Here is a 26447-nt window from a genome sequence, read left to right on the forward strand (position 1 = left end):
TTAGGATTTTACCCATTACAATGAATGTTTCAGAGGAAATATGTAAACATTTCATTTCTAGGAAACAATTTGTTTTTCAAATATATGTGGGATTTTACACATAATTATGACAATAATAGTAGATTTATATTTCTGACTAATTCTTTTCACCGATATATGCTGACTTACAACTGTAAATGCATGATCATTACAAGCAGAGGTTCATGCCTACAATATAATCGTTGCAAATTAAATTGGTCAGAGTAACAAAAGAATTCTGTATATTAGGAAGAAATTATATAATACATAAGTTTTATTCTTGATAATGCATGATACAGTAGTGTGTGCATCACTACTACTATAAATGACCTGATTATCTGTGTGAATGTATGTCAATACTGCCATTTACAGTGGTATGATTATCTGTGTGATAATGCATTATGTATGTCAATACTGCCATTTACAGTGGTATGATTATCTGTGTGATAATGCATTATGTATGTCAATACTGCCATTTACAGTGGCATGATTATCTGTGTGATAATGCATTATGTATGTCAATACTGCCATTTACAGTGGCATGATTATCTGTGTGATAATGCATTATGTATGTCAATACTGCCATTTACAGTGGTATGATTATCTGTGTGATAATGCATTATGTATGTCAATACTGCCATTTACAGTGACATGATTATCTGTGTGATAATGCATTATGTATGTCAATACTGCCATTTACAGTGACATGATTATCTGTGTGATAATGCATTATGTATGTCAATACTGCCATTTACAGTGGCATGATTATCTATGTGATAATGCATTATGTATGTCAATACTGCCATTTACAGTGGCATGATTATCTGTGTGATAATGCATTATGTATGTCAATACTGCCATTTACAGTGGCATGATTATCTGTGTGATAATGCATTATGTATGTCAATACTGCCATTTACAGTGACATGATTATCTGTGTGATAATGCATTATGTATGTCAATACTGCCATTTACAGTGGTATGATTATCTGTGTGATAATGCATTATGTATGTCAATACTGCCATTTACAGTGGTATGATTATCTGTGTGATAATGCATTATGTATGTCAATACTGCCATTTACAGTGGCATGATTATCTGTGTGATAATGCATTATGTATGTCAATACTGCCATTTACAGTGGCATGATTATCTATGTGATAATGCATTATGTATGTCAATACTGCCATTTACAGTGGCATGATTATCTATGTGATAATGCATTATGTATGTCAATACTGCCATTTACAGCGGTATGATTATCTGTGTGATAATGCATTATGTATGTCAATACTGCCATTTACAGTGGCATGATTATCTATGTGATAATGCATTATGTATGTCAATACTGCCATTTACAGTGGCATGATTATCTATGTGATAATGCATTATGTATGTCAATACTGCCATTTACAGTGGCATGATTATCTATGTGATAATGCATTATGTATGTCAATACTGCCATTTACAGTGACATGATTATCTAAGTGATAATGCATTATGTATGTCAATACTGCCATTTACAGTGACATGATTATCTATGTGAATATATGTCAATACTGCCATTTACAGTGACATGATTATCTGTGTGATAATGCATTATGTATGTCAATACTGCCATTTACAGTGGCATGATTATCTATGTGATAATGCATTATGTATGTCAATACTGCCATTTACAGTGACATGATTATCTAAGTGATAATGCATTATGTATGTAAATACTGCCATTTACAGTGACATGATTATCTGTGTGATAATGCATTATGTATGTCAATACTGCCATTTACAGTGGCATGATTATCTATGTGATAATGCATTATGTATGTCAATACTGCCATTTACAGTGGCATGATTATCTATGTGATAATGCATTATGTATGTCAATACTGCCATTTACAGTGGCATGATTATCTGTGTGATAATGCATTATGTATGTCAATACTGCCATTTACAGCGGTATGATTATCTGTGTGATAATGCATTATGTATGTCAATACTGCCATTTACAGTGGCATGATTATCTATGTGATAATGCATTATGTATGTCAATACTGCCATTTACAGTGGCATGATTATCTATGTGATAATGCATTATGTATGTCAATACTGCCATTTACAGTGGCATGATTATCTATGTGATAATGCATTATGTATGTCAATACTGCCATTTACAGTGGCATGATTATCTATGTGATAATGCATTATGTATGTCAATACTGCCATTTACAGTGGCATGATTATCTATGTGATAATGCATTATGTATGTCAATACTGCCATTTACAGTGACATGATTATCTAAGTGATAATGCATTATGTATGTCAATACTGCCATTTACAGTGACATGATTATCTATGTGAATGTATGTCAATACTGCCATTTACAGTGACATGATTATCTGTGTGATAATGCATTATGTATGTCAATACTGCCATTTACAGCGGTATGATTATCTGTGTGATAATGCATTATGTATGTCAATACTGCCATTTACAGTGGCATGATTATCTATGTGATAATGCATTATGTATGTCAATACTGCCATTTACAGTGGCATGATTATCTATGTGATAATGCATTATGTATGTCAATACTGCCATTTACAGTGACATGATTATCTAAGTGATAATGCATTATGTATGTCAATACTGCCATTTACAGTGACATGATTATCTATGTGAATGTATGTCAATACTGCCATTTACAGTGACATGATTATCTGTGTGATAATGCATTATGTATGTCAATACTGCCATTTACAGTGGTATGATTATCTGTGTGATAATGCATTATGTATGTCAATACTGCCATTTACAGTTGAATGATTATCTATGTGATAATGCATTATGTATGTCAATACTGCCATTTACAGTGACATGATTATCTGTGTGATAATGCATTATGTATGTCAATACTGCCATTTACAGTGGTATGATTATCTGTGTGATAATGCATTATGTATGTCAATACTGCCATTTACAGTGGTATGATTATCTGTGTGATAATGCATTATGTATGTCAATACTGCCATTTACAGTGGTATAATTATCTTTGTGATAATGCATTACGTATGTCAATACTGCCATTTACAGTGACATGATTATCTATGTGAGACTGTATTATATGTATCACTACTGTCATGTACCATGACAAGATTATCTGTGTTTATTATGCATATCACTACTGCCATGTACAGTGCCATGAATATCGGTGTGAGACTGTATCATATGTATAACTAATGCCATGTAGTGATGATTATCTGTGAGACTGTATTATGCATATCACTACTGCCATGTACAGTGCAATGATTATCTCTGTGCAAACTGTATATCACTACTGCCATGTACAAGTGCCACGATTATCTCTGTGCAAACTGTATGTCACTACTGCCATGTACAAGTGTCATGATAATCTCTGTGCAAATTGTATGTCACTACTGCCATGTACAAGTGCCATGATTATCTCTGTGCAAACTGTATGTCACTAATGCCATGTACAAGTGCCATGATTATCTCTGTGCAAACTGTATATCACTACTGCCATGTACAAGTGTCATGATTATCTCTGTGCAAACTGTATGTCACTACTGCCATGGACAAGTGTCATGATTATCTCTGTGCAAATTGTATGTCACTACTGCCATGTACAAGTGTCATGATTATCTCTGTGCAAACTGTGTCACTACTGCCATGTACAAGTGCCACGATTATCTCTGTGCAAACTGTATGTCACTACTGCCATGTACAAGTGTCATGATTATCTCTGTGCAAATTGTATGTCACTACTGCCATGTACAAGTGTCATGATTATCTCTGTGCAAATTGTATGTCACTACTCCCATGTACAAGTGCCATGATTTTCTCTGTGCAAACTGTATGTCACTACTGCCATGTACAAGTGCCATGATTATCTCTGTGCAAACTGTATATCACTACTGCCATGTACAAGTGTCATGATTATCTCTGTGCAAACTGTATATCACTACTGCCATGGACAAGTGTCATGATTATCTCTGTGCAAACTGTATGTCACTACTGCCATGTACAAGTACCATGATTATTTGTGTGAGATTTTATTATGTGTATGACTACTGCCATGCACAGTGACATGATTATGTGTGTGAGACTGTATTATGTGCATCACTACTGTGAAGTACAGTGACATTGTTATCTGTGTGAGACAATTATGTGTTATCACTACTGCCATGTACTGATATGACTGTGTGACTATTACGTGTATCACTACTGCCATGTACAGTGATATGACTGTGAGACTATTACATGTATCACTACTGCCATGTACAGTGATATGACTGTGTTAGACTATTACGTGTATCACTACTGCCATGTACAGTGATATGACTGTGTGAGACTATTACGTGTATCACTACTGCCATGTACAGTGATATGACTGTGTGAGACTATTACGTGTATCACTACTGCCATGTACAGTGACATGACTGTGTGAGACTATTACGTGTATCACTACTGCCATGTACAGTGATATGACTGTGTGACTATTATGTGTATCACTACTGCCATGTATAGTGATATGACTGTGTGAGACTATTACGTGTATCACTACTGCCATGTACAGTGATATGACTGTGAGACTATTATGTGTATCACTACTGCCATGTACTGATATGACTGTGTGAGACTATTACGTGTATCACTACTGCCATGTACAGTGATATGACTGTGTGAGACTATTACGTGTATCACTACTGCCATGTACTGATATGACTGTGTGTGACTATTACGTGTATCACTACTGCCATGTACAGTGATATGACTGTGTGAGACTATTATGTGTATCACTACTGCCATGTACAGTGATATGACTGTGTGAGACTATTATGTGTATCACTACTGCCATGTACAGTGATATGACTGTGTGAGACTATTACGTGTATCACTACTGCCATGTACAGTGATATGACTGTGTGTGACTATTATGTGTATCACTACTGCCATGTACAGTGATATGACTGTGTGTGACTATTATGTGTATCACTACTGCCATGTACAGTGATATGACTGTGTGAGACTATTATGTGTATCAATACTGCCATGTACAGTGATATGACTGTGTGAGACTATTATGTGTATCACTAATGCCATGTACAAGTGTCATGATTATCTCTGTGCAAACTGTATATCACTACTGCCATGGACAAGTGTCATGATTATCTCTGTGCAAACTGTATGTCACTACTGCCATGTACAAGTACCATGATTATTTGTGTGAGATTTTATTATGTGTATGACTACTGCCATGCACAGCGACATGATTATGTGTGTGAGACTGTATTATGTGCATCACTACTGTGAAGTACAGTGACACTGTTATCTGTGTAAGACAATTATGTGTATCACTACTGCCATGTACTGATATGACTGTGTGACTATTACGTGTATCACTACTGCCATGTACAGTGATATGACTGTGAGACTATTACGTGTATCACTACTGCCATGTACAGTGATATGACTGTGTTAGACTATTACGTGTATCACTACTGCCATGTACAGTGATATGACTGTGTGAGACTATTACGTGTATCACTACTGCCATGTACAGTGATATGACTGTGTGAGACTATTACGTGTATCACTACTGCCATGTACAGTGACATGACTGTGTGAGACTATTACGTGTATCACTACTGCCATGTACAGTGATATGACTGTGTGACTATTACGTGTATCACTACTGCCATGTACAGTGATATGACTGTGTGTGACTATTATGTGTATCACTACTGCCATGTACAGTGATATGACTGTGTGTGACTATTATGTGTATCACTACTGCCATGTACAGTGATATGACTGTGTGAGACTATTATGTGTATCACTACTGCCATGTACAGTGATATGACTGTGTGAGACTATTATATGTATCACTACTGCCATGTACAGTGATGTGACTGTGCGTGACTATTATGTGTATCACTACCGCCATGTACAGTGATATGACTGTGTGAGACTATTATGTGTATCACTACTGCCATGTACAGTGATATGACTGTGTGAGACTATTATGTGTGTCACTACTGCCATGTACAGTGATATGACTGTGAGACTATTACGTGTATCACTACTGCCATGTACAGTGATATGACTGTGTTAGACTATTACGTGTACCACTACTGCCATGTACAGTGATATGACTGTGTGAGACTATTATGTGTATCACTACTGCCATGTACAGTGATATGACTGTGTGAGACTATTATGTGTATCACTACTGCCATGTACAGTGATACGATTGTGTATGACTATATTATGTGCATAACTATTGTGATGTACTGTGACGTTATTACCTGGGAAGTGAACATGTGGCAAAATTTATGTGCATGATAATGACTGTGTATAATAATTTCTTTACAAATTTGGCCAAGAAATTATATAATATTTTGTGAGTGTGTGTGATTTGGATTTTTAACACAGCTTTAACAATTTTCCAGTCATATCGCTACAATGTATGCAGTTTGGCAGTTTATAGTGACGACTAGCACTGGGACACCATGCCGCAGACATGTAGCATCATGTCCCAACCAGTCCCATTATCCTCATGACGCCAGGCTGATTAATCCAAACACTGACCACTTAGTGCTGAGCACCAAGCGAGGCAGCTACTAGTACCATTGTTATGAGTCTTTTGTATGACTCAGCTGGGGTTCAAACCTGTGATCTCCCACATCTGAGGTGGATACTCTAACCACTTACACCACCACAGGGGTCCCATTATTTTTATTTTTTATATTTTTTCTTATAATTTGGCTACATTTAGCTTCAATGATAAGTTTGTTTGTACCTGGCTATGCAGTACTGGTAGCACTTTTTAAACACATACACACATTTCTATATTCTTATTTGTCTATTCAATGAAGTGTTCTACAGAGGTATGGTAAAGAATTAATAGATAAAAGACTGGACTAATGGGTGGGTGGAGGCATGGTAAAGTATTAATAGATGAAAGGCTGGATTAGAAGGTGGGTGGAGGCATGGTATGGGATTAATGGATGAAATACTGGGCTAGTGGGTGGGTGGAGGCATGGTATGGGATTAATGGATGAAATACTGGGCTAGTGGGTGGGTGGAGGCATGGAGTGGGACTAATGGATGAAAGGCTGGACTAGAGGGTGGGTGGAGGTATGGTAAAGGATTAATAGATGGAAGGCTGGACTAGAGGGTGGGTGGAGGCATGGTAAGGGATTAACAGATGAAAGGCTGGACTAGAGGGTGGGTGGAAGCATGGTAAAGGATTAATAGATGAAAGGCTGGACTAGATGGTGGGTGGAGGCATGGTAAAGGATTAACGGATGAAAGGCTGAACTAGAGGGTGGGTGGAGGCATTGTATGGGATTAATGGATGAAATACTGGGCTAGTGGGTGGGTGGAGGCATGGTAGGGGATTAATGGATAAAAAGTTGGACTAGTGGGTTGGTGTAGGCATGGTAAGGGATTAATTAATGGTAGGTTGGACTGATGGGTGGTAGGTGGATAGACAGTTTGATATATGGTAATGCTGCCTGTGATCACATGACTGTGAACTGCGTTAAGCAGTTCAAGATGATTTTTTTCCTAATATCAAGCAACATAAAAGAATTAACATCCCTTTGGTTAGCTTCAGTGTCTGAAGTTTTTCAATATGGATTATACTATGCATGATCAGAAGTAATTTGGCAAAAGGATTAAAGACATTAAACGATTATGGTTGGATTACTATAGAGCTCAATCAACATAAAATGCGCCTGGTTTGGCTTCAGTGGTTGTTGAGATGTCTAAGCTTGTGTTATCTCCCGATGGTAACATTTCAAAATCTAAGCAATCAAAATATCAAAGGAAATTCAATGATGATGAAAGCAGGAATTTCAGTGGTTGGAATCGAGTTCAAAGGACATGAATATACATTCTACCCTTCCTGTAAAGTTGATTTTAAAATCTGCTTTTTTGGCAAGAAGGACATCATGCATCATATTAAAGCATATTAAACACGACATCAAATACGCCATCATTGAAATCATGTTCACAGGATCTGCATCAAATCTGGATAAAGACGTATGTACCAACTTTACAGCCAAACATTATCTCCCACGTATAATAGCAGATCATTTACCAGTATCAGATCTAGTCAAAATAATGCTGAGTCAGAAATTGCACAAAAGATAGCATCCAAATAGATGAAAATATATGAAAACTAACTACATAGTGATCCAAGTCTTGGGTCCTAATTGGAATAAGAAAGTCAAAGATATGTGCTGCAATGAAACATTTGCCATACTCATTGAAAATCCTCCCTCTTTTTAAGTCAAAACTCCCGATCAAATTTTGCAAATCTCCTGATTTGTCCTAAGCTGGCTTCTGTTTTCGCGATTGTATGAAAGTGTAACGAGAAAAAGTTACGTGGTGATTGTAATCTTCTTTGTCCAGTTACATCATGATTGCTACCTTCTTGTTGTACAAGGTTAATCATTACAGTCCAAAAATGTCAAATTTACCCCTCACAAGCAGTCACATTTTATATATTACATGTTAAAAAACAATATTTTCAATTCATACAGTAATATAAGTAATCCAATCTTTTCTGATGTTGGTTTCCAGATGTCAGGTTTTCATTACTGAGGGAACTGCTGGCTAAAGTACATTATATAATATACTAGTATCATTAATATTATATCATTATCAACAAACACCGATGTTTACAAGAAATTGGCTCAACAATGTTGTGATGGGTTTTGGGCTTCACATAGCTGCTGAGTTCTTCTCTTTCATGATTACGACATTATAACTAGGTCAATAGAGCCTAAATATAGTTTTGCACATTCACACACAAAGAGAAATGAACCTTCAACAGACAAGGAACCAGGCAAAGACTGAAAAATCATGTGATAGAACATACATCACTTCCTTTATAAACAAGGCAATTTGTCCTCTCTATAAACATTTTGTGTGCATGATTAAATTAAAGTTTAAAATGTCATCACATAAATGGAATGTTCTTACTTTAGAAGAAAAAGTTATTTGACTCAATGACAGTGGGGACAGTTCAATAGTTCTTGCTGAAAAATTTGATGTTGGAAAAACTCAAATAAAAAACATCATAACAGATAAGGAGAATATTCTGCAGCAGTGGGAAAATGGAGTAAATGGAAATAGAATGATTTGGGATGCCAAGAGATGTTTACACCAAGACTTAAATTCCAAGGTTTTTTAATGGTTTGTACTGCACATGCCAAGAATATACCATTCATATTTCATACTTAAAACTTAAGAACTACGAATGTGCATGTATGATCATATGAAATAAGTCTATTATTAAGACAAAAATGTTTTAATAATTAATGTTACTTTTAAATGAAGATATTAAATGCTTTGTAGTTTTATATAGCTTTTCTACTGCATACACATATATATACTTCTCACAAATATAGTCCCCCTCTGGAAAGGCCACCACTCTTATGAAGTCACTTTTCCAGTGCAGAATGTGTGGCCTTGTTAGAGAGGGATGACTGTATAATCCATTGTCAATTAACTCATTACCCCCTGTAGATTTTTGTCATTTTTGCCTGAAATGTAATTCTGAATAAATCCCAATAAATCTCCTTCCAATAGATTTTCATTTAGCCTGATGCCTAGGTGTTCTAGAAAAGTTGTTTTTCATCGGCTATTTCTCTCATGCATGTACAGAAGGGTAAAAGCTGGAGTTCTTTTTTTTGTTTTTGCTGATTGGACCCATCATTTTCATGTCCTGGCCACTTTTTATTCCAAATCCCCAACTTATCTTACTTTTTGCAAAGGTTTGCCTGTCTGTGTGCAGTTCAGACCTGTCTACTGTAGATCTAACTTCAAAAAGTCTAAAATCTGGACATAAAATCAAGTTCCAACAACAGGTGAATTTTTGATGTAAAAGAATCAGGTCCCAAAAATGTTTTCCCTCTAAATTTTGTAATGCGAGTAGAAAGTCCAGACTATCTGGTATCATTGTAGAGCTGCATCTATCTACTTTTTTGTAATACCACCCACTTTGGTGTATCATGAAAACGACCTTGACACTACAGAGCTTGGAAGTAGGGTACTACTCCTGATGCATACATGTGGCACACAGGGTTAATGAGTTAACACCTCTGAATAAGCTGCTCATTCCTGTTTTAATCATGACAGCCAATGTCATCATATACCAAAAACCAAATGTAGAGTTATTCTATGCCAATTAAATACGCCAGGAGATTTGACTGAAACCAGACTTACTGTCCAAGTAATTCTAGTCAAAGCCAGAATGCAGGCAAGATTCCTACAGATGTAATCAAATGAGTGATACTATCAGTAAGAAATGAGGTTATCACTAAGGAAATGAGGATATCACTAAGGAAATGAGGATATCACTAAGGAAATGAGGATATCGATAAGGAAATGAGGATATCACTAAGGAAATGAGGTTATCAATAAGGAAATGAGGCTATCAATAACAATAACATATTTTAATCATTCTTTTCTCTCACCAATAAAGATAACAATAGAAGGGTCAATCAAAGAATTAAAAAAAAACCAGTCCAAACAGAAGCAAACTGTAATGAAAGACAGCGAATCAGAATGAGTGACAAATTCCAGTACAAAATTAATCAGAAATCGTAACGGGGTATAAAACTGGCCCACACTGAAGCAAAATGTAATCAAAGATAGAGAACATGAATTAATGAAAAGTTGGTTGATTGGTCCCTCTCTCTTGTCTATGATTGCTGATGAAAACCAGTTAATTAGGGTTTACACTTGACAATCCATATTTTTATGGTCTGATTACAGGATGGGTTATGAAGAAGCAATTTCCAAAGATAAACAAATTCAAATAACTCTGTCAAAAATAGAAAAGATGAATCCACTAGTTATCTCTAGAAGACAGTGTTCACACTAAATTGTATCACAAGCAAAGTTTCAAAGTGAATATAAGAAATTCATCTTCAAGGCCCATAACTCTGTCAACAACGAAGAAGATGAAACAAACTCCTTAAAGGACATCCAAAGACATTAGTGTTCACACCCAATTTATGAATCAACAGGTCCAAGATAAATACACCCACTCATTAGCACAGCATTTAGGGCAAAACCATAGCCATCTTCAAGGCCCATAACTCTGTCAACAAAATGAGCATGAAACAAACCCCTTAAAGACATGTCAATAAATATTAATGTTCACACCAGATTTATGAATCAACAGAACCAAGATAACCATGCTGGCTCATTTGTTTATCATTTATATCAGACCAGAGCTTTTCATTCACAATTTGCATCACATTATTTGTGATATATTTTCATCTAATAGTAAAAGGTCTACAAAGTTACAAGCAAGTTCATGGCACCAGGGTGGCCAAGTGGACTAAAGCTCTTGCCTTTACCATCTCACCTCTGTCCATGTGGGTTCATGTCTCAGGCTTAGCCAATATGGGTATGTGAGAAAGCTTGACAGTACTGTCCCAAGGCTTGGTGATTCTAGTGAGTTCTCCCCCACCCAACCCCCAAGTTCTTCCTCCAACAGTTATACTTACTGCCATGTATAGCCTATCATGCATTGAAAAAGGTGTTAAACCCAAAACAACAATAACAAGCAAGTTCACAATAATCTGCATCAGGATTTGCTCAATGGTTCCTGAATTATGCTGTTTACTAGAAACTGCATATGTGAAGATCCATAATTTACACCCCAAAAACCGGGCACAATGTCAAAAATTGAGCTGGAAAAAAATCCTTCAAAAGACATGTGTCATGTTTACATACATGATAGTCAATCAACCAAACAGCCTGAATTATACCAAAGACTTCCTGAGCAGCTGATTTGCTGTTGACATGAAGTATGAACTGATGAACTGACAGACAGATGTAAAAAATAATGTAATAACTATATAGCCCACCCCAGCCTATTGTCCACATGCTCCAAGACCCATCCCAGACTATTGTCTATAGGCCCCAAGACCCATTCCAAACTATTGTCCACAGGCCCCAAGGTCCATCCCAGGCTATTGTCCACAGGCCCAAGACCCATCCCAGACTATTGTCCACAGCCCCCAAGACCCATCCCAAACTATTGTCCACAGGCCCCAAGGTCTATCCCAGGCTATTGTCCACAGGCCCAAGACCCATCCCAGACTATTGTCCACAGGACCCAAGACCCATCACAGCCTATTGTCCACAGGCCCAAGACCCATCCCAGACTATTGTCCACAGGCCCCAAGACCCATCCCAGACTATTGTCCACAGGACCCAAGACCCATCCCAGACTATTGTCTACAGGCCCCAAGACCCATCCCAAACTATTGTCCACAGGCCCCAAGACCCATCCTAGCCTATTGTCCACAGACCCAAGACCTATCCCAGACTATTGTCCACAGGCCCCAAGACCCATCCCAGACTATTGTCCACAGGCCCCAAGACCCATCCCAGACTATTGTCTATAGGCCCCAAGACCCATCCCAAACTATTGTCCACAGGCCCCAAGACAAATTTCAGCCTATTGTCCACAGGCCCAAGACCCATCCCAGACTATTGTCCACAGGCCCCAAGACCCACCCCAGACTACTGTTTACAGTCCCAAAAGGCCCATCCCTGACTAATGTCTGATTTCAGAGACTGAGGTAGTTGTTTAAAACCACAATTAATATTACAGTGTCCCCCCCCTTATAAGGCCACCCTTTTTTGCAGCAGGAAAGTGGCTTTATAAAAAGGGTCCTCTTTTAGAGGAGAATTACACATGTAATAACACTTAATATTTTCATTTAAAAATCACATGCAAATGATGGAATCAATGTGATAAAACTTTATTAATGTAATTTAAAATAATTATGAACAAACATCAATCATGGTGCAAAAGCACCATGTCAATAAATTAGGGTACAAACAACATCTGGTTGTAACTATCCATTTTTTTTACCACTGCTGTAAAACGTGAATCTGACAATGCATATTTGATTTTTTCTTATAAATGTCTCAACTTGGACCAAAGGACTCTCCCTCTTTCATTTGTCAAACTGTTTTCACTTTTCTTTCTGAGTGTGTCTGACAACATTTTGAACTATTTGCAGCGACTTATTCCTTCACTGGCAATCAGCAGTTATCACACAATGTGCTAAGTGCTTACAAAGGTCATGAACTTGTCACAAGACTGACTGGTTTTAGTCTGGTATCCTTTTGTAATCAATGAGATAAGGTATGATGGTTAAATACCATTTTACAGCAATCAAGTGTCGTGCTGATTTGAGCTAAACAATACTGTGCATCTCAGACATTAACTTTTATCATCTTGATAATTATTGGTGGTAACGATAGCCAATAATTATCATTGTGACAAAACCTAAGGAACACACTGCACTGGAGTACCTATCTCTCTGTATTATGGATTAAAGCTAGGTACTTTATTGGCATGCTGAAGCAAATGTCAGTGTGTTCAATTTAGAAATAAACAAATTTAATGACATTTCTATCTGTAAACCCCATTTATGTGGCCACTCATGATGGATAAATTCAACACTAATATGCTCAATGCTGTGGGTACTTCTACATGGTTCATACATACATTGGGTACAAAAATTCAAGGGGTTTTCTAGGACCTTTCAAGGACCCTTTCCAATTTTCTGTGAGTTTATTTAGCAACATTTTTATTCCTAATTTTTAGCACATATCTTCTTTCTGGGAATCAATTTGGTTCTAACCAGACCATGACACAGCATCAAACATATCACATAAATAATCATTCTTGTATGTTGCCTTCATCTCACTATAAGAAAACTGTTTAACAATGTTGTTATCTAGAAACATCAAAAATTTAAATATTTTATAAGACCTGTGATGAGTTTCAATGTCCAAAATATCTCACCTTTCAACACATTATCCTTTAAAACAGTGTTCAAGTAACCTTTGTAAGTTTAGGGGTGGGTGAGGTATAGTCAAACCTCCCTTCTCAGTAACAAGTATATTGGGACAGTTATTTTTTAAAAGGAGGGCAATATTTCCCTCAACTTTCAAGTTCAGAACATGTATTCTATGCCTTTTTGCCTATGAGTGACTTTTGGGAAGACTACATCATGCTTGAAATGTTCGTTACAGGACCACAGGCAGTGCATGAACTCTTCTGGTTATCTCCCTTACAAGGTTAAATCCATCCTTTGAACCATTCATCCATGTCCAACTTAGAATTTTACATACTGCTTTACATTCACAGTTTATAGCTTCTTTTATAAGTCTGTATTGCAGACCACCACACATGTTTCTTTGCTTTACTTCTGCCAATGCACCATTAACTTGTCATTTTGTTAAATTAATCCGCAGGCAGACTGTCATAACAATGAGTGAACTCAGAGCTCACAAATGTTCCAACTTATTTATTATTTGTTTTCAATCAAATCAATCCTTGTTCATATCATTACATCTGCTTCAAGGATTTAAAGAAGGCTTTTTAAAAAAAGGTAAAGGAGTTCTCAAACAAATTCAAAGTGTTTTCAAGGAAAAATAACCCCAATTATCAAAATCATGGAGTTTTCAAGGACCAAGTCCAAATTAAAACAGTTTTTAAAGACTGACAGAACCTTGTTCTAAACAAAAACTCATTGGTGCCAATGGATTCTGGCCATATAAAGTGGGTGACCATTGGTCATGGGGGATATTCAAGATAGGGACCAATGTACTGTCATAGACTCAGGGTTAATCAGCTGTGCACCATAATGGGGTTGGGGTGGATATTTAATACCGCATGTGAAATCTCCATATGTTATCAGAGATGTTTGTTTTAAGATATCAGTGTTACATGTTTAGCTCACTGGACCCCGGGCAGCGCAACAGCACGTATTTGTGGTGAATTAGTTGCTCTGTGGTTATATGAACTTTAATGTATAGCTTCTCCCTATTTTCGATAACACACCACTTCATAGGCATGTTCTTAGACTTCCTGTGGTCCATGGAGTCAGATTATATTGAATTACTAGTTGACTAATCCCATATTTATTATGCCTGTAGGAAATCTCTGTCAATACCTTTTAGCTATTACCATATCATTATATCACACTTGGCTTGACAAGGTTTGATATTTTACATTCAGCACCGTTTCTTGCACAAATTACATGCCTGTATTACCCCCATTAATACCAAATGTGGTTGCTTGATGGGAATATCATGACACTTGTATTAAATATCAAGTTTCAGGTTGCTTGTGTTTCACGGTAAACAATCTTTTTATTGCTCATGTCAAGTTCGTATGGATGCCATTTTTGTTCGGTTGTGACCCATGACCTCAATGGTTCGATATTACAGGTATGTGATTCATATACATTTACACTCAGATGAAGTCACAGTGAACTTGTTGCCGAAAGAAATATCTGAAATATAATGATTTTATATAAAAACTGTTAGATTTATTAAGTAATGCAATTTATTGTGTGCATAGTTGCAACCTCTCTAGCAATCGCAATTCTTTTAGTACCATTATACCCTGTCATTGGTTTTCCACAGTTTATCCATTAGAGAACTGTTGTTCTGCTACTGAAAACTATATAGACAAATTAGGATATAGAGTTTCTGTCTCAGAGTTTTGTACAGAGTAAGATACAAGATGTGAGAACATTTTATATACTGAAATATATGGAACCTTATTCATATGTGGTTGATACCATAAGAATTGTGCTAGACTGAAATTTGCCAGTCTGCCACATCTGATTTGTTGGCAGATTTGGTCTGCCAATTCTGATTAGTTCTGTACTTCATGTGGTTAAAAACTGAAGGTTATACATTGGAGTGGAAGACAGTACTTGCCAGATAACTGAAGAGTGCAGTCAAGTTCAGGACTGGAAATAACACCTGTGAATTTTGAAGTCCAACACCCCTTTTAGGTAATGACATATATTAATTGCTATAATAATAATAAGAATAATAATAATAATAATAATAATAGTATAGGACTGGCAAAGTAATAATAATACTCTGAATTATTTGGACATTATTTAGGTGAAATGCCAGTAAAATAAGCAATACTTTGAACATCTGAATGTCCATGTTTTTAACAGAATGCAGAGGCAAGCATTTTGGTAATTACCTGGGTTAAATGAATACAAAGCAAATCTTCAACTCTCGTCTGTTGGGGTCACTCTATGATTTCCTATCATTATTTCATTTATTTAACATAGAAACAGACTATTATGTTCTCAGACATTTTACTGAAATGATCCAGCAACAAGCATTTAAAATTAATGTCAGTATCTAATTGTTACGATACAAGAGTGCAAGCAACGAGTGTTTCCTTACAGGAGTATGTTTGTCTTATCCAAGTGAATATTTTGTACTGATGACAGCTTTCCAGTTTTTCAGTTGTGTAACTCTCATTAAACATCTTTGTTGACTTTACTTTTGAGTGGAACTTCTTCAATGAACCCTCCCTAGCAGACAGGATATAGAGGTCGCTTACAGTACCAGTGAGTGATGGGGACAATAAAGCCAGAATACAATTGTCAAAACAAAACAACCCACCACCCGTGCCTGAGCGCCTGAGAGGGTGACAAACTTTTAAAAATGATTTTTAAGCATCAAACTATCATAGAGACTATAGATGTGCCATAAAAAGGAAAGAAGACGAACCTGATATAGCTCTTTTATAGACTCCCTGTAAAATGGCAGCAAATCTGAAGAAATTGAAAGCAACATAGAAATCCCAGCTGTCAATCATAGGAATTTGCATCCTCTGGCAGTATTCCTGAATTATTTCTGGTACTGTTGGAATTCCCAGTTCCTGTAGATTCTCTCCTCTGAAAGCTGAAATCAGAATACAATCAATGTAATCTGTTATACTTGTAAACTCAGACCACTTCTAGCAAGCAGAAAGTATACAACTTTTTGTCATGAGCAGTTTTTTATATGGTACCTATTTACAATAAAACCACAGTTCTTTGATTAATCTTCATTTTCTGTACAAAACAGGAAACTAGAACATGAAATATTCATGACCCATTAAAATGCCTCAAAACTGACCTAAACACAAAACCTTACCAGTCAGATGGACAGTCAGATGAAAAAGGTCAGCACTATAAGCCCTTGTCTCATTAAGAACAAAGGTCAGAAAATCCTTCAGACCTAAAATTAGTACTTCATGATATCCAAAATTCTGCTGTTCTTAACAAATCAATTTCCACTGCAATGAATTTTCAAAAGCCATTTGAAACAGCTGTTGTTTAATATTTGACTGTTCTGCAGACAATCTCAGATGAGCAGCAGGCAAGTCAAAATGGATGCAATGACAAATCTGGTCACGTGACTATACTGTTATACAAAGCCATGAAAAGTGTACTGTATATTGCTAATAGATCTGCAGTGCCAAATTTCAGCAGTTTTCTTTAACCGACATGCTGGCAGGGCTAATTTCCCTGGCCAGGAATCAAAACATGCATAATATATTCATAATATATTGGTAGCATTTAATTTTGATTTGCTTAGCATTTCCAATCAATATAGAAAATATTACACACATAAATATAAGTACTCTATGAGATGTTATAGAGCTTGTTAAATACACTCACTTTGGGGATATTTTCTTTTAAAATTAATCAACTAGTACTGATTTAGTTAGAATAATAATAATAAATGCATTGCAAGGTTAAAATGTTTGCTACAGCACTAATGAAAAACTACAACTTTCATTCTAAGCCCTATTTCAAAATCTCCTCCGGAAAGCAGTTTGACTTGTATACCATGTAGTATGATTCCTGCAGTTATTCACTTGCGGTCAAGGAGGTCAAGGAGAGATCAATAAATCGTCCAACCTTCCAATACACAGAAACCAGAAAAATAGCAAAACAGCAAATTTTTTATTAAATTATATTTCTCCTGGAATACTTACCCAATCACATTAACAAGATATAATATAAGCCCTACTAAATCCCAAATCCAGCCCTCCCAAAGACAAAAATTTCATCTTACTGTCTATAAAATACAAAGAGTAATAACTCTTGTCCATTACCTCCCATTTGCTGCATACAGGTGGAAAAGAATGCTCACATTGCAGGGAGGTTGCGACTGTGTCATTGGGCAAGTATTCCAAGATAAAGATAATTTATACAAAATTTCCTTTCTCCTTCGAATACGTTCCCCAATGATATAAATGTTAGGAGAACAGGTACTAGGAGGAGGAATGTTGAGCATCTAACTTATACCCAAGGTAACCCCTAAGGGGAGAATATTGGATTACCCATATGAAGGTTAACCAAAGCTTCTAATTATGAGCAGCACAACTGGAGGTGACATGGATTATGTCAGGAAAGAATAAATAATGAGATCTTACCACATATAACTTTCAGGCAAATTCAGCGAAAGCTGTGCAGAGTGTTCTTCCAGAGGTTGTGCTGGTGTCAATTGGGTCTGGTAGTCACTTATGCAAATGAAACTGAACCTACCAGATCCAGTGTATCATCATGAAGCCAAGTCTCCAAGATAAAAACTCAAGAAGATTGACTGTGCCTGCCAACCTACTGCCTTGACAATATCATTGATAGAAACATTATATCAAAGGCACGGCTTGTAGAGATTGCCTTTTTTGTGAGCAGAGATCTTCATGAGACTTCGTTCTAGTGATAAGTATGCCGTAAGTATTACCCTCTTTAGCCATAATGAGACAGTTTGAGGGGTTATGTCCTCTTTCCCGGGTTTAACTGGGAGAAAGAGGCATCTTCGAGCCCCACAAATTGGCTCAATATGCTTTAGATAAAGTCTCATCACATGTACCATATACTGTTTGAAAGGCAATATGTCAGTACAGAAGGGAGAATGTATGATAACTTTTTGATTGCCCACAGATGGCAACCTGTTCTTGGCAACAAAACCATGTTGTGTCATAAGGACCAGCAAGCCATCTGATCAAAACTAAAGGTAGGCAGGGTCAACCAAGAGGACATGTAATTCACTGACTTCATTCCGAAACTAACACTATCATGAAACAGGTTTTGTATGAAAGGAGCAACAGTGAGGTCCTGGCTAAAGGTTAACAATGCTAATCATGTCAGACACCCGCAATGCTAGGGGTGTGTTAAATAAATAGTGTGCACAAATGTGATTGGTTATTTACAATGTAGCTGTGAAAACAATGCAGTCAGATAATGCAGTTCTTTTGCATACCAGGGCCCAGTTACGTGGAATGAATTTCCCACTGAACTTAGACACAAAGACACAGTGATCACATTCAAGAGGGCTCTCAAAACTCACTTATTTCGACTGCAAGAACAAACTTAAAGACCTAATAATGTTTCCTACCTGAAATATTCTCCGCATGTTTTTTATTTTTTAATGTTTTTCCAATTTCATGTTGTTTTTGTAATAATATTATTATATGTTTTTTATGTTACAGGTGTTGTCTAATGTTGTAAAGTGCTTAGAGCTTCTAAAGATTAGGTGCTATACAAAGTCCTCATTATTATTATTATTATAATGCAGAGACTAAGTCCAAACTTCACATAAATATGGTCAAAATTTAAAAAATAAAGTATATCACCTATAGAATATGATATAATACATCTGAAAATAATTTAATCCTCAATGGATGGACGAATATAACACAAAATCCAATTGGTTTTCAGGAGGCAAAACGAACTACATTTGTCCAGTTTACAACAAAAGCTTTAAACCTGCACCACCTGTAGGTGGCTAAGGGTAGGTAATGGGCAAGAGTTATTGCCTTTGTCTATACTGTATAGACAGCAAGACAAATTTTAGTCTTTGAAAAGGCTGGATTCTGGAGGTAGTAGGGCTTATATTCCTAATGTTAATGTGATCAGGTAACATATATGAAGGAGTAATGTCTAACCTTCCAATCCACAGAAACCAGAAAAATAGCAATGCATGTCTAACTATCCATGAAATAGAAACCAAATATTTTTTCAGTCTATCAAGTCATACAATGTATGATTCCTTCAGCTATGCCCACAAGATAACAATGCATGCTTAACTTTCCAATGCACAGAAACCAGAATATATTTTCAGCATATCAAGCATAAAACAAGATACTGCAGCATCCACTGTGTTCACTTAATAACCTCATGGAGGCACTAAACAGTGTTTTTTAAGAACCTCATTGAGGTATAGGAACTGAACTGCGTTCTTTTAATAACCTTAAGGAGGTATAGGAACTGAACTGTGTTCTTTTAATAACCTTAAGGAGGTATAGGAACTGAACTGTGTTCTTTTAATAACCTTAAGGAGGTATAGGAACTGAACTGCGTTCTTTTAATAACCTTAAGGAGGTATAGGAACTGAACTGCGTTCTTTTAATAACCTCATTGAGGTATAGGAACTGAACTGCGTTCTTTTAATAACCTCATTGAGGTATAGGAACTGAACTGCGTTCTTTTAAAAACATCATAGCAGTATAAGGACTGAACTGGAATCAGAATCTGAGTACGGATCACTTTACTGCCGTGCAAGTATTTTCAAAATTTCACCACATTTGTAATAAATCTCTTGCACAGGAAACAAATCTCCATTCAGTTCTTAAAACTTCAGCTGAATTCATGAAGATGGGCAGCTATGGGAACAGTTTTAATTTATTACATTATAATTTGTTAGGTACTGTATATACTTGCCTATAAATCAAATCTAACTGCAAAACACACATACCCAGATCTGCCATCACATAATGTGTCCGCATAACTGAGTCTATGCAGTTTGTTAAGACTAAACAACAGAAGAAACAACACAGACCCTGATCTGCCATCACACCGTGCAATAGCGGATCAGGGTCTGTGTTGTTTACAGTTGGATCAGACTTACAAATAAGTATATAAGGGAAGTAATGAAAACTAAATAAAAGGTTATGCACCAAATATTAGAGTTACGTAACCTTACTCACAAGGAAACATGGGAAATCCATGTGGAATGTAGTAGCAGATACAAAGAGTGGCCAGATCTGTCAGAGGATCCCCCAGAGTGGACAGCTCCCAGTCTAACACACCAATAACCTCAGGATATTCAGGATGATATATGAGATTATCCAGCCTGGAGAAAAAAACAGTAAATCAGCCTGGAGAAAAGAATAGTAAGTAAATCAGCAGTTATCAGGCATACAGTAATGAAAGATATTTATAATTGTTTGTCAAAGGAGGTGACAAATAATAAATGTATAGGGTTCTTGCCAACTTGCAATTTGATTGGACAGTCAAACCTGTTTTTCTTCTTCATCTTCTGTTATTAAGACTGTTTAATGTACGCTATACAACAAAGTCATAAAATATGTATATATGTTGTTCGCTCCCAAACTTATGTTCCACACAAGATTATTGTATCCTGCTCTCTTTAATCCACCAAAATAAAATAAATTATCTCTGACTTAAAATAAGTACCAATCTTAGTTTGTTCATGCTTTAAAAACTATCTGGATTAGCCAGTTGCTCAACTCGCTGAGATCAAGTGACAGATGGCATACATGAAAGGTCTGTGAAGAATATGAAATTAAAAAAGCCATATAAGGTTGTTCTATGTGACCCATTAGCCAAAACTTCACCTTTCTTTACAGACAAGTTATAATTATTCATTGACCCCTGACCCTAATGAAAAGGTATGTAACATGTATCTCTTCTCAAAGACAATTTTTTCCTTTAGAGATAGCTTTAAGTTAGCAAACTATACTCACCACATTAGCACAAAAGGCAATTCCCACTTCTGCTGTGACAACACAACTCCTTTTCCCTGATCCAGCAAAAAAATTGCTTCAACCTTCAGTACCCTAATGATAAAAACCTAAAAAACTGTCCCACTTTCAAATCTTACGTACTGACACCTTTGAGTTACATTGACAATGTGACTGGAATACAGCGACTACAAGCAAGACAAGAAATGTCTGTACATCGATTCACATGATATTCTTTTATCTAACCAAAAGGAAGCAAAAGACTCTGTTAGATATGCACCAGTGAGTGCCTAAGGTGGGCAGAAACCACTGTTTGATTAGAAAACACCTATCCACTGTCTGCAGAAGGTAGGTGACCATTATATACAGGACATGTATACAGGAAACTTGCTGGGGGGAAACAGACTAGCCATTTTTATGCTGCGAATAGGTGACTATTAGGACTGACTATACTATATGCCAAGTTCAAAAACTGATCAGTTGGGTTTTGGTAAATAAAAATAGGTAATCAGCCAAATCAGTTGGGTTCATCTTCGCTAGTCAATGTCCTGATATGTTAACCCTATTTACACCTTGCCCGATTGATTAGATATTTCATCGCTTTGGGTCTGTGAATTTCAATGGATGCAGCAGCAAACCACTGCATCCGATCAAAATCAACTTGTTCAAATTTGAACACTGTTCCTACATGATTGAGGGAAGCACACACTAGAATGGACATGTAAATAAGTAATTTTCCAATGCTAGCCAATGTTTATACAAATACATCCTACCCCTCAAACACACCTGTAATGCCTTCCCTCTGGTACGTATTCATACTTTCAGTGTTAAACTTACAAAGTATCCTTTTGAAGTCAATTGCACCCACCATTTTCAGCTAATGTACAAAGTAACAATGCACCCCTGTTACATACTATTAGTTAGGTGGCAATGCATACAAAGGGAGACAACTCATAAAATCTAATAGATGTCACTGTGACAAAGCTCTCAAACATCTGGTCAATCCGCCAAGGTGCAGATAGGGTTAACACATTGGAACCTTGAACAGTGAAGTTGAGTAGGGTTATTGTCACATAAAATTGATTTGTAATTAGTCAACTCAATTGGACTGTGGTCAAATAAAACTGATCATTAATCAGTCAAGTCAATAGAGTTATGGTCAAATAAAATTGACTGGTAATCAGTCAAGTCAATAGAGTTATGGGCAAATAAAACGGACTGGTAATCAGTCAAGTCAATATGGTTATGGCCAAATAAAATTGATTGGTAATCAATCAAGTCAGTTGGGTAAGGATCAAATAAAATTAATTGGTAATCAGTCAAGTCAGATAGGTCATGGTCAAATAAAACTGAATGGTAATCAGTTGAGTTAGTAGGGTTATAGTCAAATAAATTTGATTGGTAATTAGCCCAGTCAATTGGGTTATAGTCAAATAAAACTGACTGGTAATCATTGAATTCAGTTGATTTACAGTCAATAAAATTGATAGACAATCAGTCAAGTGTCAGGTTTCACTTGTCCATCATTCTGATATATTGTTTTCAAAGCCAACCCCTGAATTAAATTCCAAAAAGGAGCAATATTCTCAACTGTAGTTAAATTAAGAATGATCATTGGTTAATATCCACTCCCTTTTGTACAGCAGTCATTAGCAGATTGTATATGGGGTTGTTGTTAACAAATAAAAGGGATCAGAGTATCTAAATGGACTTGAATCAAAAGGCAAAATAAGAACAGTGTATAGAAACAATATAGATTATTACTTTCATTTCAGTTTAGTGGTTTCCGAGAAAATGCAGATTTAATAAACACTGAATCATGATTATCTGTGTTAATCCATTATTACTTCCCTATCACACCAATACAGACACACAAACATACACTGTCAACACAACATTACTTCCCTATCACACCAATACAGACACACAATCATACACTGTCAACACAACATTACTTCCCTATCACACCAATACAGACACACAATCATACAGTCAACCCACCATTACTCCTATCACAATGATACAGATATACAATCAGTGTCAACCCACTATTAATTCCTATCACACCAATACAGACAAAAATCACACACTGTGTTAATCCACCATTACTTCTCTATCACACTGATATAGACATACAATCATACACTGTGTCAACCCACCATTAATTCCTTATCACACTGACATAGACATACAATCACACAATGTGTCAACCCAACAGTACTTCCCTATCACATCAATACAGACATATAATCATACACTGTGTCAACCTACCATTAATTCCCAATCACACTGAAATAGACACACAATCACAGTGTCAACCCAATATTACTTCCCTATCAAACCAATACAGACATATAATCATACACTGTGTCAACCCACCATTACTTCCCTATCACACCAATAGACACAATCACACACTGTGTCAACCCAACAGTACTTCCCTATCACACTAATGGACATACAATCATATATTGTGTCAACCCACCATTACTTCCCTATCACACTGATATAGACATACAATCATACACTATGTCAACCCACCATTAATTCCCTATCACAATGATATAGACACACAATCATACACTGACAGGATGATATGTATCTGTAATACCATTTTTACTTTGTGCCATAAAAAATGAACACCTGCCTGATGCCTCCATTCAATAAATTGCAATATACAGTCTAATCTCAAAAATAAAAAGATAAAATAAATTGTCTGATTTATTGGTACAGTTGTCAGTGATGAATTAATCCCATTCACACCATTACAATTTAAGTCAAATACACCAACTGACTGTAATATTTTTATGTTTATACTTACCTGAAATCACCATGAACAACAGTGAATCTTTCATTCTTGGGGATATGTTTTGGAATCCAGTCCATTAACTTATTCATGCTGTCAATTTCATGAGTCTTGCTTGCCTCATACTGTTTGGCCCATCGTTGAAAATTTCTTAAAATGTAATCCCCTGAGGAAAGTAACACAAAGGATTAACTGGATTCAGTTTACATTTTACAGTGATGATACATCTGTTCTTATCTATGTAATCATAGGTTTGATGCTAGGATGCAGCCTTCATATTAATCTATGCTTGGCCCATATCAATGACCAGTACTTGAACATGGTAATCTAGCCCTCTATATACAACAAGTAAGGCAAGGTGATCAATAATTCATTTCAGTGCCATTATTCCTTAATTGTACAGTGCATGTGTGCTCAAAGAATACAGAAACAAAGTACCCGTATCGGAAAGTCTGAACTTGGACATCAACTTCCAGGATTTGTGTTTATTATATAACTTGTTCTTCTAATGATACTGTAAATTACATGATGTACAACATTTGTAAAGATATTACCAAGGGAACTAAATTTCACTAAAATTATAATCCTGTCATATATAGCAAACAACAGCCACCATTTTGTAGATGCCACTCAAAAATGAACAGATGGACCTGTGGGTGCTTTTAATAAATCCTGTGGTTAATGGGTATTTTTTTTCTTTAAAACAAATCTATCACTGTCAATTGCATTTTAAAGTTGTATATGGTTTCATAATTTCAGACAAGCCACTATACCAAGACAGTACTGGCCCAAAAGGTACCGCCAAGAGGACCATTTAGGTCATGGACATAAGTGCAGTGCAGGCACTGTATGTGCTGTCCACGATGATCTAGCTTGCTCAATTTTATTTTGGAGTTGTGAACATTCGGCCTTCAACGTTTCTGCTAACAGGAAGCTGTCAAGTGAGGTGCTGCTGGCAGCAATACTGACAGAGTCTAAATTTTTGTTTCTAGCCTTTTTCTTACTCTGTTGCTTCTTTTAGCAATTTGTTTGTCCAAACAGTCACCAAAGCATTTTCTGACTATTGTGTGCATTTATCCCAAGTATGGCCTGAATGACACTCCATACAGTCAAGCATTTATCCCAAGTATGGCCTGAATGATGCTCCATATAGTCAAGCATTTAACCCAAATATGGCCTGAATGACACTCCATACAGTCAAGCATTTATCCCAAGTATGGCCTGAATGACACTCCATACAGTCAAGCATTTATCCCAAGTATGGCCTGAATGACACTCCATACAGTCAAGCATTTATCCCAAGTATGGCCTGAATGACACTCCATACAGTCAAGCATTTATCCCAAGTATGGCCTGAATGACACTCCATACAGTCAAGCATCATGAGAACTTAATGTGAAGAGGAAGGTAATGAAAAACAAAATGAAATCATTACAAGAGCGACCTTACAGCAGGTAATATCAGATAATTATTTGACAGAAATACCAGGTAACAGATTTTATACATCAGGTAAAGTACTGATGGGAATAAAAGTGCTATAAACCTTAGGATAGATAATTAAAATGAACAGAACTCAAATATTACAAGATGAAATTTGATGAATAAAGTATTAATTCTTTTCAACTGACAGAGGCACAGCAAGAAATTTACAGAAATGTAACTGGAGTATATATGCCTGCTGTAAGAAAGCTACACAGAATTACTATTTGTAATTACACTGTGCAATTAAACACTGTCAGTGACTGTCGATTTCTCTATGGTGATTGGATACTGCACTCTGAGCTGCACTGGAGTACTTCAGTCACTTTCAATTTCTCTATGGTGATTGGATACTGCACTCTGAGCTGCACTTCAGTGACTTCTTTTGTATGGCATACACATTCATCATAGGCTATTGTTTAATGACATCTGGACAGCAACAGATCACAGGAAGGATTAATGACATATCTTACACATATCTGCATGATTAATG

General features: G+C 36.4%; 1 protein-coding gene across 1 annotated transcript in view; it reads right to left on the reverse strand.

The window, feature by feature from the left end:
- LOC149775183 (acyl-CoA dehydrogenase family member 10-like) overlaps positions 1 to 26447 on the reverse strand; it is a 124748-nt gene that overhangs the window by 41628 nt on the left and 56673 nt on the right. Inside the window, exons 10-12 of the mRNA XM_089944416.1 lie at positions 24491 to 24641; positions 20893 to 21038; positions 16641 to 16814 (exon numbers count right to left, since the gene is read on the reverse strand). Of these exons, the coding sequence (XP_089800542.1) occupies positions 16641 to 16814; positions 20893 to 21038; positions 24491 to 24641 (471 nt within the window). The remainder of the gene's footprint in view (positions 1 to 16640; positions 16815 to 20892; positions 21039 to 24490; positions 24642 to 26447) is intronic.

This window comes from Sinohyriopsis cumingii, chromosome 19 (genome assembly GCF_028554795.1).
Source record: "Sinohyriopsis cumingii isolate HCF-2022 chromosome 19, ASM2855479v2, whole genome shotgun sequence".
In the NCBI taxonomy this organism is placed as follows: Eukaryota; Metazoa; Mollusca; class Bivalvia; order Unionida; family Unionidae; genus Sinohyriopsis; species Sinohyriopsis cumingii.